Source organism: Plecotus auritus (assembly GCF_963455305.1).
Source record: "Plecotus auritus genome assembly, chromosome: 9".
Classification (NCBI taxonomy): Eukaryota; Metazoa; Chordata; class Mammalia; order Chiroptera; family Vespertilionidae; genus Plecotus; species Plecotus auritus.
In genome coordinates, this window is record NC_137783.1 from 109,956,490 (window position 1) to 109,973,859 (window position 17,370).

General features: G+C 42.0%; 1 protein-coding gene across 1 annotated transcript in view; it reads left to right on the forward strand.

Annotated features, from left to right (window-relative positions):
- Positions 1-4,771: 4,771 nt before the first annotated feature.
- The window catches only part of PGM2L1 (phosphoglucomutase 2 like 1), a 38,572-nt gene continuing 25,973 nt past the window's right edge, over positions 4,772-17,370 (forward strand). The window contains exon 1 of the mRNA XM_080687178.1: positions 4,772-5,253. Coding sequence (XP_080543304.1) covers positions 5,143-5,253 — 111 coding nt within the window. The 5' untranslated portion in view covers positions 4,772-5,142. The remainder of the gene's footprint in view (positions 5,254-17,370) is intronic.

Here is a 17,370-nt window from a genome sequence, read left to right on the forward strand (position 1 = left end):
TATATAACATGTGTGCATGTGTATTTACATAATACATATTTATGTATATATGTGTATGTACATAGCATTTTTCTGAACCACTTGAGGATAAGATATATCATGATCCAAATATAGTAGGTATATTAGAGCCAAGAGAGAGATTCTCTTTCATAACCAGTTAGGGTGACAGATTTAGCAAATAAAAATGCAGGACACCGTGGGCAAATTCCAACAGAAATTAAAGCTTCTGAACTTTCCCTGACTGGGAAAACTATTATACTCCCTCTTCTGGACACACTTAAACATTGTTCTTGGATTTGATGAATTCTGGGTCTCCTTGGATACCTTTCAATTCCTAAGCAATAAGCCAAAGACAATGGGCAAAGTTTCTGGTAACCAATTTGTTCTGTCATTATCTTGCTGATAAAAGTGAGAGTTGGCCCTGGCCAGTTTGGCTCAGTTGGTTAAGTGTCATCCTGTGCACTGAAGGGTCACCAGTTCAATTCCCAGTCAGGGCACAGGCTGGGTTGTAGGTGTGTGCAGGTGCGTGTGGGAGGCAACCCATGTTTCTCTCTCGCTCTCTTTCCCTCTCCCTCTCCATTTCTCTCTCTCTCTCAAGTCAATAAAAACATAGTTAGGAAAATGAAAAGTAGCCCTAGCCTGTTTGGCTCAGTGTATAGAGCATCGGCCTGCGGACTGAAGGGTCCCAGGCTTGATTCCTGTCAAGGGCTTGTACCTCGGTTGCAGGCTCCTCCCCAGAGAGGCCCTGGTCAGGGCACATGCAGGAGGCAACCAATTGATGTGTTTCTCTCACATCAATATTTCTCTCTGTCTTTCCCTCTCTCTTCCACTCTCCCTAAAAATCAATGGAAAAAATATGCTCAGGTGAGGATTAAAAAATAAATTAATAAAATAAAATAAAAATAAATACATACACATCCTATAAAATAAAAGCATAATATGCAAATCGACCGAACAGTGGAACGACCAGTCACTATGATGTGCACTGGCCACCAGGGGGCAGATGTTCAATGCAGGATCTGCCCCCTGGTGGTCAGTACACTCCCACAGGGGGGGCGCTGCTCAGCCAGAAGCCAGGCTTGTGGCTGGCGAGCACAGCAGCAGTGGCAGAAGCCTCTCCCATCTCTGCAGCAGTGCTAAGGATGTCTGACTGAGGGCTTCCTGACTGCAAGAGGGAGCAGGGTGGGCTGAGGCCCCCCCCAAGAGCACAAATTTCATGCATCAGGCCTCTAGTGTGTGTATATATATATATATATATATATATTCTATCTAATAAGAGGAATATGCTAATTGACCATCACTCCATCACAAAGATGGCTGTACCCACAGCTGAGGCCAAGTTCCCATAAGGAGCCTTAAGGAGCAATCAGCAGGGACCTGAGGCTATGCCCTCCCCAGCCCCTGTGGGGCTTGACAGGGGACCTCAGGCTGTGTCCCCCACCCAGCAGGTCTTGACAGGGGATCTCAGGCCGCACCCCCCACCTGGCAGGGCTTGATGGGAATCTCAGGCCATGCCCCCCCCACCTGGCAGGGCTTGACGGGGGACCTCAAGGTGCACTTCCCAACCTGGTGCTGGGCTAGGAGACCTCAGGCTGCTCCCCCCCGCCCCAACGCCAGGTCGGGGGACCTCAGGCCATGCCCCCTACCAGGTGGGGCTTGACAGGGGGCCTCAGGCAGTTCCCCCTACACAGTGGGGCTTGACGGGGTACCTCAAGGTGCACCCCCAGGTGCTGGGTCGGGGGAACTCAGGCTGTGCCCCCACCCAGCAGGGGTGGACGTGGGACCTGAGGCTGCACCCTGCTCCTGGTGCTGGGCCGGGGGACCTGAGGCTGTGCCACCCCCGCCTGGCGGGGCTTGATGGGGGACCTCAGGCCATGCCCCCTACCCAGCGGGGCTTGACAGGGGATCTCAGGCTGTGTCCCCCACCTGGCAGGGCTTGACTGAGGATCTCAAGGCATGCCTCCCGCCCCAGGCTGGGCTGGGGGACCTCAGGCCACGTCCCCCATCCTGGTGCCAGGCAAGGGGACCTGAGGCTATGCCCCCTGCCCAGCAGGGCTTGACAAAGGTGGGACTGGCTGGGTCTGGATCTAGCCCAATTTGGGCGGGGGGGGCCTGGCTGGGTCTGGGTCTCACACGATTTTGAGGTGCATGTGGGTGGTGGGGACTTGACTCTTGGTCCCGTGGTGAGCCCAGACTCTGACAGGAGGAAGGTTTTCATATACATTTTACTAATTTTCTTTCCTCTCTGACACTTCTATTATAGAGAAAGGGCAAATAGCAATATTAAATTATTTCCTCTAATTAATCCCCTTTTAATGTGCATGAATTTCATGCACCGAATATATATGAGCTGGTTGACTCTGGTATTAAATTAAAACTTGTATTTCTCTTGTCTTTCATACTTGCCCTATATAATTCCATCTCTTGAAAGTTGTTAAAGTGGTGTTTCTCAAAACTGAATTAAACTAAGAATCATCTTATGAAACCCACTGCCAATCAAATTTCATATCCATAAATCATTATTGGATCTTGTAAAATGTAGATTCTGATTCAGCAGAATTGAGATGGAGCCTGAAATTTTGTATTTAATAAGCTCCCAGAGGACACCAATACACTGGTCGTATCACACTTTAAGTAGTAAAATTACGGTCCCCAATGTCACAATCAACAGATTTATCAAATATGTAGGTATCTAGGCTCTTCTACACAGATGTGCTGTTTCAATCTCTGGGGCAGTGTCCAGAAATATATATTTAAGAAAATTTTTTATTGATTTCAGAGAGGAAAAGAGAAGGGGAGAGAGAAACATCAATGATGAGAGAGAATCATTGATTGCTGCTTCCTGCACATCCCCCAGTGGGGATTGAGCCTGCAACCTGGGCATGTGCCCTTGACCAGAATCAAACCTGGGACCCTTCATTCTGCAGGCTGGCACTCTATCCACTGAGCCAAACCAGCTAGGGCCAGAAATATATATTTTAAACAAACTCTTATGGAGATTTGAGAACCAATGGTCTATGGCTTTAAAATATCCTCTACTTATTTTGTTCCTCAAAGCCTAGTGCTGGTCTCACCTGCTGCTTGTTGCTTTTATTGACCACCTCAGGCTCCAAACTCTTTAACAGTTGTCTGCAGTAAGTTGCTGTTTATCATGGGCTATCTTTTCTTGCATAGATCCTGACCCCCTAGACAGATTTTTTTTAATGAGTAATTGTGTTATATACTTCCTTATTGCCTCAGCTCCTAGCATAATGCTTAGCATATAGAGTAAATGTTCAATTAATGCTTATCATGGATAATAATAGTGACGATGGTGAATGATGAATCTTCATCCAGGACACATGGTTTTTTTCCCAGGTCTTATGTGATTAAAAGAACCTGCTGACTTCATTAAAGGAAACACACAACTGCTTAGCAAAAACTCTAACTCCAAATTATAGCATGTTATTTTTCAGGAACTGGCACTACGATTCTTCTGTACCTTGGTAGTTTGGATTTTATTATGGCAATGGCACTTTAAAGGAAAGAAAGTAATACTTTGAATGTTTTATATCTTTTATCTATGAACCTCAAAGCACTCTAAAGCCACTTATGAAGTTACTGTAGCCATGGAGTAAATATTATTACACCCTCATTACCAAAAAAGCTGGATAGGTAAAGAGTTGAAAGATATTTGGTCAAAATTATAGTGCCATTGTAAAAAGGCAGAAACAAGAAACTCAGGAGCAAATGAGTGGCAGGCAGGTAAGCCCTTCTCAGCATGTCCCAGACCTCAAGCTGCGGGACGTGAAAGATGACTATTCCATAGAAGAGAAGAGGCCAAAATAAGAACTTTAAAATGACCTCAATAATCTTTCTTCTTCCTCTATATTCCTATTCCCATTGCTTTTGGTACCTCTCTCGTGACGCTTATGCATTGTAGCTGTGGCTAAATGCTGACCCATCTCCCCTCCTTCATCTTGTTGTCCCTGCCTCCTAGCCCTCGGTAGCAGCAGAGCGAAAAGAACCGCCCGCTGAGGAAGTCTGAAAGCAGGTTAGAACCCCCCTTCCATCACGAACATCGCTTCGGAGAGAGTCGGTTCACTCTGAGAAAGGCAGTTTCCTCTTTGTGTGTAAAATGGGGATGGTCACGCCCACCTACCTCACCGGAGGGTTGAAGCGAAAGAACGCAACTCATACACTGCAAAGGGTTCAGTGGGTACAGCTGTCCCCTTCCTAAATCAGTCCTTACTTAATTAATTTAAGCTCTGGGCACTCGCGTAGGGTAACAGGTACAGGAATGTCCCTAAAGGGGAACAGCCTCGAGACAGATTTTTCCTTTGAGGAAAGGAAGGGTGCGGATCTGCTGGGAGTCGTAGTCCTTAGCGGCGGTCTCCGCAGACCTCGGGGAAAGAAAAGAACTACAAGCCCCGTGAGGCCGTGCGGGGACAGCCCCGCGCACCCTGCCGCCAGGCGCGCGCTCCGAAGCCGAAAGTGGAGAGCGGCCTGCGCACACGCCGCACCCGGGACTTGCCGGGCGAGCGCTTAGGTGGCTGGCTCGTGATAACCGGCCGAGAAAAGGAGACGCGTGGGAGTGTGTGGGGGCTGAAACAAAGACAACACCCGTGGCAAAAGGCCATTTAGAACATAAAAAGAGCCGTGCTTCATTTTTCCACCCCCGTGGCGGATCCTAACGCGCTACTGCTGAGACGTCGGGAGCGCCCTGCCTATTCGTGCTCCACGCCTCCCCCCGCCCCAAGCCCCCCGCCCCAAGGCTTAAATCATAAGGGGCGGGGCCAGCGGCAGGGGCGGGGCCTAAGGTAGCCAGGGCGGAGGCAGCGGCTGCGGCGGTGACCAAAACCCAGGCATCAGGGACTGTTGTTGTTCTCTCCCGGCGCGACCGCCCCTGTCCATTCGCCCAGAGAGAGACCAGGAGCTGGTGTGGTGAAGAGCGAGCGGCCGCAACCTCCTCTCTCCTGCGTCTCAAAGCTGCGGCAGGAGCTGGTGCAAACATCCTGCCGTTGGTCTCCGATGCCCTTCAGTGAGGAGGGGGCGTTGGGACCCTGGTGAGCGCACCTCAGGCTCCCGGTGAGCGCACCTCAGGCTCCCCCAACTAGGCGTCTTCATCGGCCCCCCTGATCCGCGCACCCCAGCCTGCCAGCCATGGCTGAAAACGCAGAGGGGGACCTGAACTCCAACCTGCTCCACGCCCCCTACCACACCGGGGACCCTCAGCTAGACACGGCCATCGGGCAGTGGCTGCGTTGGGATAAGGTGGGTACTTGGGCAGCCCGCATCCTCCCCTTCTTCCCGCACGCCCTCCCACACGCCGTCTGCTGCTTCTTGTCCCCACCTGGTGCTCGGCAGGTTGCAGAGGAGATGGCTCAGGCCACCGGGAGGGAGCCAGCGGGGCCGGGCGTTGCCACCCACCTATGCCTGGGCTGGCTCCCTGGGACCGTCTGAGCTGGGCAGGGACGCCTGCAGTCGCTTCCTTTTACAGTGAGCGCAATCGCAACCTCCCTTTCTTCCTTTCACCCCTTCCCTTAAAGTGCATGTCGTCTCTCTTAATAATAATAATAAATAATAATAATAATAATTAATCATCATCATCGTAAGTTGTATCCGTCATAGAGCTTTCCTTTCCCTTTCCTTTCTCTAAACCTGAAAGTGGTTTTTGTCACCCTTCTTGGACGTTTCTAACCGCTATCCGCGTTAGTTCTGGTCTGCTGTTTCCACCTTCCGTCGCTAGGTAGTCGATGATCTTTTATCACTCCCTAGTATTCGCTAGTATCACCTTTTGCTCTTGAGAAAGGTAAGAGTTATCTTACCACCTTCTTTCCCTTGCCGGGAATTATTTCCTGGAAGTATTCTGTTCAAAAAAATCATGTTTTCCAGCTTTTATATGATGCTTTGATACATAAATTTGTTTTTGTGTTACCCATTCCTCCTCTGTGCCCCCCACCCCCTCCAAGTTTTGCGGTGATTTCATCTTGTGCATTCTTGTGGGATGGATCTGTGCAAGCAGAATTAAAATGCAGCTATCGCACTTGTAAAAAAGGTCCCTGGTGGCTCCAACAAAGGAAGATGATCCAAGCTTTTGCTTTGTCGAACACATGCAATGCATTTGTTGACATCGAGAAGTAACATTTAAAATGGAATTAATAATGCTGAATTAAATAATTAGTCTGGTAGTATGTGAAATCATGTTGTACAAATAATTTCCTAAAGGATGAGCTTTGTGAAAAAGTTTCATTTTCATTTTGTTCAGTCATTCATGCATTCAGCAAAAAATATTTATTGAGCCCTGGCCAGGTGGCTCCATTGGTTGGAGCATCCTCCTGTACACCAAATGATTGCAGGTTCATGCCCAATCAGGGCACATACCTAGGCTGTTGGTCGGATTCCCCATCTCTAGCATCTCTCTCTCCTCTCTCCTTTCTTCTTCTTCTTCTTCTTCTTCTTCTTCTTCTTCTTCTTCTTCTTCTTCTTCTTCTTCTTCTTCTTCTTCTTCTTCTTCTCCTCCTCCTCCTCCTCCTCCTCCTCCTCCTCCTCCTCCTCCTCCTCCTCCTCCTCCTCTCTCTCCCTCCCTCCCTCCCTCCCTCCCTCCCTCCCTCCCTCTCTCCCTCTCTCCCTCTCTCTCCCCTCTTTCCCTCCATCCCTTCTTCCCTCCCTCCCTGCTCTAAAATCAGTGACAATATATCCTCAGGTGAGGATTTAAAAAAACACCACCACAAGAGATTTTATTGAGCACTGGATAATGTTTCAGGGCTTGTCAGTCCAGGGAATACTACTGGTGAGGAAGATAGGAAAGGGTTCTTGCCCCCAAAAAGCCTCAGTTAACAGATAAGGAAGACTAACAAATAAGCAACCACGTGTTAGTCAGCATTACTTGAGCATATGCATCTTGGACATTCTCATTCTTCTTCTGGAGTCAAAACCAGTACTTCTCAAACCTTGAAGTGCTTACGGATCACCAATTTCTGGTTTAGGAAGCCTCGAGTAGGGCTTGAGGATTCAGCCTCAGAATGAGTTCCCAGGTGATACCAGTGCTGCTGGTCTTTGAACCACACTTTGAGTAGCAAGACTCAAGATCAGCAATTTTTAACTGGTGTGCCGCAAGAATTTTTAAGACATGCAATACCTGACTTGCTAAGGGGCACTGACCTCTTTTTCCCTTAGATTGTCAAATTAAAAAATTACAACAGCCATCATAGCATTAGCTGTCCAGTGATGATCTGAATCAAAATTATACTTTTTTCATCTTTTTTGGTCCAGATCGAATTATATTAGGTTATGTTTGCCATGGATCGTAAAAGGTTGAAGTCACTGCTCTAGAGTGTTCTGACTGAAGTAAAATAAACTAGAGAACCAACTCCCTTATTGTAGGATTTGGATATTATATATATATATATATATATATATATATATATATATATATATATATATATAATATAGTCAAGTGTACCAAATCTGTGATATCCCATTAATTAACATAAAGATGTGCCTTTAAATTCATTTTGGCAGTATTTATAAAATGCCTGCTATAATATAGTTCCTCACTGTGGAAGGATACAAAAGAAGTGAAGATTCAAAGATTGCTTTTCTGGTTTTAGTCCATTAGGGAGGAGGGAACCTAATAGAAATAAAAGCACTAAGGCTTAGCATACAGTAAAATGATATATACTGCAAACTATATAAATGTCTTCAGCAGGGAAAATTAACTAAATTACAGAAGAATGTTATCCTTATATGTTTAATACAGTTAGTTTTTGTTTACAGTCATCTGCTTTCATTGGTAGTCAGTAAATGCATGTGGTTGCACTTATGTCTTCCTAAAGTGAAAGGAAGATTTATGAAATTCAAAGACACTTGTAGAATTCTAAAACAATTTAATTTACTAGTAACTATTATGTATGTCAAAGCCTTTGGCCCTTCAACAATAGTTTGTTTTTCATTGCCATGAATGAGATCTTTTGTTCTCTTTAGGTGCCAGTTTTGAGTATACTCTTCTTAATGAATCTCTCTTTTTTAAAAAATATATTTTTATTGATTTCAGAGAGAAAGGAGAGGGAGAGAGAGAGATAGAAACATCAATGATAAGGGAGAATCACTGATCGGCTGCCTTCTGCACGTCTCCTACTGGGGATCAAGCCTGCAACCCCGGCATTTGCCCTTGACCGGAATCGAACCTGGGACCCTTTGGTCCACAGGCCAACGCTCTATCCACTGAGCCAAACCGGCTAGGCCCTTAATGAATCTCTTGATTAATTTTTTTAAAGATTGATTGTCTATGTTGTGCCTAGATATTATTGGAATATACTGAAATATAAAAAGATTATAACATACATATAAACATAAAAAGATAATGCTGAGTAGTTTTAGTGGCAATTAAATGGTTTATAGACAGCTCTCTTAGGAGTTAAAAAGTAAGAGTGACCTGTAGACTGGGATGGTCAAGGAAGACTTTCTAGAAGAAAATATCCTAAGCTACAGCAGAATGCGGAGAGCCAGCCTTCATTGAAAGTGGAAAAGAAAATCTTAATTTATATCTAAAGTGCCGTCTATATATAAGGCACTGTCTGAAAATCTGTGGGAAATCAAAGATGAAATAGATATGGATCATATCTTTAAAGAACGTAGAAGGGAAGATAAAACAAAAGCTCACAAATATAATACAGGGAGTAAGTAACAGGTGCCCTTAACAGAGGAACAGATTTAAATAATTTTGATAATCACGTAATACAAATAATAAAGATTAATTAATCCTCTTAATGAGAGAAAATACTTTTAATTGGTAAATAAAGGTGTATATTGTAGACTGAGAGTATAGGTAAGCTAGGTTGTATCCCTGGGCACTGAAATGTAGAGTGCTAAAATACAAAATAATAGGCCAGATTTACAGCATTTGTCTCATTACATGTTGACAACATCTATAGTCTTTTAGCACAGAGAAACTGAGTTTAATTGAAAGAAGGAACCTACCAAATGCCACTGATTCTAATGACTCTAAGTGAAGCACATAATTTATAAATTGATCAGAGGGCAACTTGCTACTTGCTTAAGTCACCAAAATTGCTAGTTTTAGCCTTGGTGGGGTGGTGTACTTTGAGAAGTCTTCATGAAAAACGTGTTGTTTCTGCTAACTTTCAGAATTAAATAAAATTTAGACTTGTTAACATGGAGAGGAAGACTATTATACCAAGCAGAGATTGAAACTTTAATGTGTGTCTTCAGCAGGGAAAACTAAATTACAAATGAATGTTATCCTTCTATGTGTGTACTTCGAACATTTGTTTCTGCTGTAGCTTAGGGTACAAAGAGAAACTGTTGAGAAGGCATGTAGAGACCAGGTCATAGGAAGTCTTTACAACACAGGTTTCAGCTCTGTAGGTTCACTTATATGCAGATTTTTAAAAATAAATATAATACTGTAAATGTATTTTCTCTTCCTTATGATTTTTTTAATAACATTTTCTTTTCTCTAGCTTACTTTATTATAAGAATACAGTAAGTAATATGTGTAACATACAAAACATGTGTTAATTGACTTATCAGTAAGGCTCCTGGTCAGCAGTAGGCTATTAGTAATTAAGTTTTGGGGGAGTCAAAAGTGGATTTTTGACTGCAGGGAGTTTAAAGGGGCTAAGTTCTAGAGTCAACTGTGATTTGTCTTTAGTGGCCTTGAATAAATAAAAGTGTGTGTAAGTGTTAAAAAAGAAAATAGTGCAATAGGGTGTTTATTGGGCAGTCGGGTATCCCGTGTAGTTTCAGTGGGGGCATTCTATTGGTAAATCTACCGTAGTCCAGGATCTGACCCTTGGTGTTTTGGGGCCATGGCATTTTGAAAAATAGTGAGTAGAACACTCTGACCTCACTGTAGGTCTATGTTGAGAAAGAGTAGAATGAAAAGTTAAAGATAGATTAGTTTAGATAAGGTTATGAAATGCCTGGAAATAGAAATAAAAAAGACTTTAATCGAAGCCAGTGACTTTCGGACATCTAGCAGTGATTTTTTTTTTTTTTCAAGCAAAATGTAGCCCAGATTTTTTAAAATGGTGAATGAATTCCCTTTTAAGTCATCTTGTGATGGAAAATATACCATGGAGCACCTCTACTTCAAGGTGGTATAGTCCAATTTCACTGTGTAGAGACCCAAAGTAATTGTGGAAATTAGCCAGTTGTGGTAGAGCCTGGACCCGAGCTTGGATCTGCCACTTAGTTCAATCCAATTTTTACAATAACAGTTTATATTATATTGTTTTGTTCACATTTTTATAATAATTTACTTAATTTGGCATTTAATCAATGAAAAGTACGGAATACATATGGCTTTATCAATCTTGGGAAATATTAGTACTCATCACTTGAATTTATTTGTGTAGTGTTTTAAACTTTGTAAAATAACCTAAAATTTTTTTTATATTTACAGCAAACTTGAGTGGTGGGCAGGCTAGGGAGTGGTTATCCCATTTTTTACAAGCAAAGAAACTTAATTTCAGAAAAGGAAAATGGCTTGCTCAAGGACATATGGCTTTTAAGTAGTAGAATTGGGACTAGAACCCAGGTCATTTGACCTTTACTCAAATTTTCTTATCCTGTACTAGACCTTATAATCTGAATACTTAGCAAATGTTAGTGACATCATCACCAAGTTTCAGGAACCTCATTAAAACCATTTTGTCCTTTTTAAAAGCTGGAATAGGATGTAATATTAAGCAGAATACATTATCATGGAATTTTTTTTTTTCAAGAGCTATATTTGCTGCTCAACAGTTGCTTTGGTCTCCTTGGCAACAACATTCTCCTTCTGTCCCAGAAATTTAGTACATACGAACAAGAGTTTGGATTTATTTCCCTTTTTAAAAATAAATTTATTTTTCTTTTTATTTCCATTTTTTTTACATTTTCCTCAGTTTCTACCATTTTCTTTTTAATTTATTTGTATTTATTTCAAAGAAATACATGCTTATGATAAAAAATAGTATAAAAGGGATTATAATGGGAAGTAATGTTTCTAACTGCCTCTTCGCATCTGCAATTTGCCCTTTAGAAGCCATTTTCAGCTTTGTTTTTATTCTCCTGGTTACCATCAAAAAAACTAAATAATGTGCTAGTACCACTATCCCTTGATTTATTTTAGATATCGTCTGTCAAATACATGCTATGAAAAAATGGGAGTCACTCACACTATTCTTTAACCCTCCTAAATTTCATTATGCCATCAGTTTTCATTATTCTTCTGAAAGTTTACATAATGTAATTAGTGCTAACCAAGTCTGCAAAACAATAAGCCCAGCTCACAAACACAGAGCTCCTAATTGGCCATTCTACTTAAGAACACACTGGCAGAAAACATGCCTGTATATACAAAAACAGAGAAAACCCATACCAGCTTTCCAGAAAAAAATCTATGGATGTCAATGACTAACCGAGGTCAAGTTATATAAAGAAAACAAACATCATTTGCTTGTTTGAATTGTTTTTTACCTACTTTATATGTCTGTTCTGTTTGTTTTTAAGAAATATACCCCCCCCCCCCCCCGCCCACACACACACCAAATAAAAGGTTGATTAGCAACTTAGTGCAGATTTTACTACAGGAGTGTATTTTCACGAAATTGCTCTCTGCATTATTGCTAATTAGTACTGAGGCTGCTGCCCTCTGGTGTTGGGAGTTAATGGAGAAAATGATTAATGCTGGTGGAAAGAATAGACAGACAGTAGTGTATCCAAACCTGCTTGAGATCTTCCACAACAAATAATTTAGTGAGCACTGTATCTTACCAAAAAAAAAACTATGGATACTGTCATATTCAATGCCCAAGAGAGTATGAAAATTATAGTGTAATTGAAAAATACCGTGCTTCTTATATACAAAGGCATATTCATTTTCAGCTAACTAGAATCTTGTTAGAAAATCTCTTCAATAAATTCAATATAAGTAGTGGTTTTATTTTGTGGTTTCTGCTCAGAATGTTCTCATGTAATTTTCCCTCTGAAATATTTTATTATTTATGCAAATAAAAATTAGAGAAAACATAAATGCCCACCAATAGGGCAAAGGATAAATAAACTGGAACGTTCTGCAGTAGTTGAAAAGATTAGCATAGATACTACATGTATTGAAAGGATATTCAATTAAATAAACAAGTTATAGAGCATCACATACAATTTAATACCATATCCTATATAATAAAAGGGTAATATGCAAATTGATCAAATGGCAGAACGACCAGTCACATGATGCACACTGACCACCAGGGGGCAGACGCTCAATGTAGGAGCTGCCCCCTGGTGGTCAGCGTGCTCCCACAGCAGGAGTGAGGCTCAGCCAGAAGCCCTGAGCTGGGCTCATGGCTGGCGAGCACAGTGGCGGTGGCAGGACCCTCTCCCACCTACACAGCAGTGCTAAGGATGTCTGACTGCTGGCTTAGGCCAGGCCTAAGCCGGCAGTTGGACATCCCCCGAGGGCTCCCAGACTGTGAGAGGGCGCAGGCCAGGCTGAGGGGATCCCCTGCCAAGTGCACAAATTTTGTGCACCGGGCCTCTAGTATTCTATCTAATAAAAGAGTAATATGCAAATTAACCATCACTCCGCTACACCCACAGGCCACGCCCACAGGCCACGCCCACCAGCCAATCAGGAGCTAATATGCAAATAAACCCAACCAAGATGGCTACAGCCACAGAGAGCAGGAGGGAGGCTTGGGTTTCCCCGGCAATGGAGGAAGCCAAGCTTTCCACCTGCCCTTGCCGGCCTAGGCCTCCACTCAAGGCTACAAAGTTTCAATGATAGAAGATACATAAACCCAAACAGAAATGGCGGCAGCCACGGAGCTGGAAAGAGCAGGAGGCTAGGGTTGCCCCCAGTGATGGAGAAAGCCAAGCTTTCTGTACACCCTGGCCGGCCCAGGCCTCTGCTTAAGGCTACAAAGTTTCAATTATAGAAGATACATAAATCCCCAAGAGAAATGGCTGCCGCCTCGGAGCAAGCAGAAGGCTTGGCTCCACTGCAGGCTACAAAGTTTCAATTGTAGAAGATAAATAAACCCCAGATACCAGGGCCTCTGCTTGGGTCGCCAGGGGGCATGGCCGGCCTGCAAACCACCACAGGCCCCTTGCCCAAGCCGCCCCATGCCCCAAGGGAACCCCCACCCTGATCGGGGACACCCTTCAGGGCAAACCAGCTGGCCCCCACCCGTGCAGCAGGCCTCTATCCTGTCTAATAAAAGAGTAATATGCAGATTGACCATCACTCCAACACACAAGATGGCTGCCCCCATGTGGTCAAAGATCCTGCCCCCATGTGGACACAAGATGACCACCACAAGATGGCCAGCAGGGGAGGGCAGTTGGGAGGGACCAGGCCTGCAAGGGAGGGCAGTTGTGGGCGATCAGGCCACCGGGATCGGGCCTAAATGGGCAGTCGGACATCCCTCGAGGGGTCCCAGATTGGAGAGGGTGCAGGCTGGGCTGAGGGACACACACCCCTGTGCACAAATTTCGTGCACTGGGCCTCTAGTATATAATAAAAAGAGATAAAGCAAAACTACATTTCCCTAAGCATGGAGGTGCAAGAAAAGTTCTGGAAGGATTCATCACAAACAGTACTGGCTTCCCTAAAGCAGACATATGGGAATGAGGATAATAGTCAAAGATGTTTATAGCCTTATCTATATTATTAGTACTTTTTTATGCAAAGAAAGTATATTATGTAGTTTGTAATTAATAATCTCTCTATATAAAAGCCCAAGTGACTGTTACAACCAGTTGACCGAATGACCAGTCGCTATGACGTGCACTGACCACCAGGGAGCAGATGCTCAATGCAGGAGCTTCCCCCTGGTGGTCATTGCACTCCCATAGCCAACCTCCTGTGGCCGGCCAACCACCTGCAGTCCTTTCCCCCAGCTGGCCCACTCGATCGGGAGTGGGTGAGACGGGCCTAATCGGCCCTGATTGCCTGCCAGGGCAAGGGACCCCACCCTTTTTAAAAATACAGAGAATGATAAACAGTTCCCATTTTGTTAAATCATAAAATTTTGTTTTTGTTTATTTACTAATCAATTTATCAATCATTGTTTTTATAAATGTTTTTATATCATGTTTTGTTATTTTTATATCATGTCTTTGTTTTTATATCATGTTATTATTTATTAATCAATTTATATATTATTTTCATATACATTTTACTAATTTTCTTTTATCTCTGATACTTCTATTATAGAAAAAGGGCAAATGATATTAAAATATTTTGTATTTAATTTTATAATACTATATTACATATAATATTTTGACATGTAATTTTTGCAGTAGCATAATTATCACATGCATCTTTCTTCTAATTTCCTTTCAATGTGCATGAATCTGTGCACCGGGCCACTAGTAATATATAAATACTTAGTATATAACTTTTGAAAATGTGGATACTACTAACTTATCTTTAAACAGTACACTATTACAAGGTTTTCAGAAGCTTTATTTCCTTAATAGAATGAAAGTCAACAATAAAATAACATTAAAACAGACTAAGATGTTCATCTAAGTAGAAATGTCATACTTTACAAAAATAATAAGTTTTATTTGTGATTTCTGTAAAATTAGATTCATACATAAAATAAATGACTTAAACATCTTCTCCCCAAATATCAAGGAACTTTTACATAATTATAAAGAAAAACTTAACAGTAAGTGAGTTGATATTATACTATAGTACTACAGTACCACTCACACCAATGTGTATTTATTTTTGTAATTTTCATGCCCTTAGGGGGGAAAAGAACCTCTGTTTTATAAAGCACTGAGAATTCAAGCACCTTTTAAGTATTGAGTGTTTGATTTTGCGTGTTTTAACAGGTAGTTAACTTGGTGAACGCTAACTGCAAACTGTTTCTTGAGAGGCTGCTCAAATCTCGATTTATTCTTTTATCTTTAGCCGAAGTCTATCTCACATACATAGTACAGGAGTTAGCCAGAGAGCTGGGCAGAGTCTGTGTGCAGAATGTCAGGTTCTCCCCCTCCAACTCTCTCCTTTCTGGACATATACCCCAGTGGTTACCCTGAACTCTGTGCTCTGGTTCTTCAGGCCACAAGGACTGTAGAATTTTCACTGGTGTTTTAGCCACTGTGCATGGTTCAGATTAATACCTGCCTTCACGTTAAGAGCCATAAAAATGGGAAACTCACCCTGTACTGGTTCCCTTGTCCCAAGTGCCAACTCCCTTTTACAATCATTTGCATTTGTCCACTCTCCAGTACCTTCAGGTCTTTGTGGGTTTGATTTTGTTTCTTTGTTTTTGTATTTTGTCTAGAGTTTACAATTGTTACCTATGGGAAGGTCAGATATTGTTGGAGTTTACATGGCCATATAGGAAACAGATGGTTTAAAATGATATTTCTGTTTGTTGATACAGAGAAATGCAATTGGCTTTTGTATATTGACCTGGTATCCAACAACCCTACTGTATTTTAACATTCATTCTAAAAATTATTTACTCTTGAAATTGTTTATGTGCTCAACCATTTCATCTGTAAATATGTGTTTTGTTTCTTTTGCAGTTCTTGTACTTTTTGTCCCTTTTTCTTGCTTTACAGCTTTAGCTAGGATTGCTAGCCATTATCAGATTCAGGAAGTTCCTTTCTATTTCTTGTGTGCTAAAAGTTAAAAGTATATACAGTTGACACTTGAACAATACAGGTTTGAACGACACAGGTCCACTTATGTGCATATTTTTTCAATAAATATGCAGTTAGCCCTTTGTATCCCCAGGTGTTTTATCTGCAGTTGGAAATTCATGAATGCAGAGGGCCGACTGTATGCATTGATCTGTGTCATTTTATATGAGGGACTTGAGCATCTATAGATTTTGGTATCTGTAGGGGTCCTGGAACCAGTTCCCCACAGATACCAAGGGACTGTAGTTTTTGAGGAGTCAAAAGTTATTTGCCGATTTTTGATAGCACACGGTTGGGCACCCTAAACCCCTGCATTGTTCAAAGGTCACCTGTGTATATTTGCATATATGTATCTTAGGTTGAGTTCCCTAGAAGCCGAGATGGGGATTCTTGCGTAAATGATTTATAAAAGGACTGCTCTCAGGAGAAACCTGTAGGGGAGTGAGGGAATGATTTAGTTTCAGGTGAAATTGAATCTCAACTTGATTCGTTGGCCCTCTGGAGTATTAATTAATACCCTCTGGAGTATTAATGGAGTTATAACCCTGCACCAAACAGTCATCGGCTATTGGCCATAGGGGAAGGTGTGTATAGTCTTCATGTGTTCTGCACAAACAGATTCAGAAACAGAGACAAAAGGGATGGTTACCAGAAGGGAAGGGTGGGGAGGAAGGTGAAAAAGGGAAGAGGAATTTAGTCAATAAGATAGTGATAAGTTTACATGTGACAGATGAGTATTAGAATTAGTGGAGTGACCACATTATAAGGTATAAAAATGTTGAATCACTATATTATACACCTGAAACTAATACAACCAATGTAAGATTGTATACCAGCTATCCTTAAATAAAAAGTAAATTTATCAAACCAAAACCAGAATTCAAGGTTAGTATAATATTAGAAAATCAATCAACGTTATCCACAACTTTGACAGGTTAAAAAAGAAAAATCATATAACAATTTCAACATGCAAAGTGCCTAATAAAGTTAAACATTTGTTACATAAGATAAAATCTAACAAACAAGGACTATATATAAATTTAGTGTGTGTGTGCTAAGATCCTGTTAAGATTCCCCCCAGAGATCCGTTTAACTAGTTGGTTGTGTCCATTTCCAGCTACTATAGGTACTACTGCTATGAGTTCACACATATGCATCCTTCTCTGGAGAACTGCCCTAGGATGATCAGAGCCAGCTTGTGCAGTTCCACTTCTTCCTCTGCCAGCTTATTTCACTTAGCACAATACCCTCTAGATCCCTCCACGTTGTCACAAATGGCAAGATTTCATTCTTTTTTATTGCTGTGTAATATTCCATTGTGTATATATGTACTACATCTTCTTTATCCATTTATCTATCAACAGACACATAAATTGCTTCCATATCTTGGCTATTGTAGATTTTGCTGCAATGCACATGAGGGTGCATATATCTTTTTGAATAATGTCTTCTCATTTTCTTTGGATAAATACCCAGAAGTGGAATTGCTTTAAGGTAAGGCCTGAGACCATAAAACTCAAGAAAACATAGGAAGTAAACTATCTGACATCAGAGTAATATCTTTGTGGACACATCCCCTCATGTAAGGGAAACAAAATAAAAAAATAAACAAATGGGACGACGTCCAACTAAAAAGTTTCTTCATAGTGAAGGAAACCTTCAACAAAACAAAAAGGCAACCTACTGACTGGGAGAATATATTTGCAAATTATATAT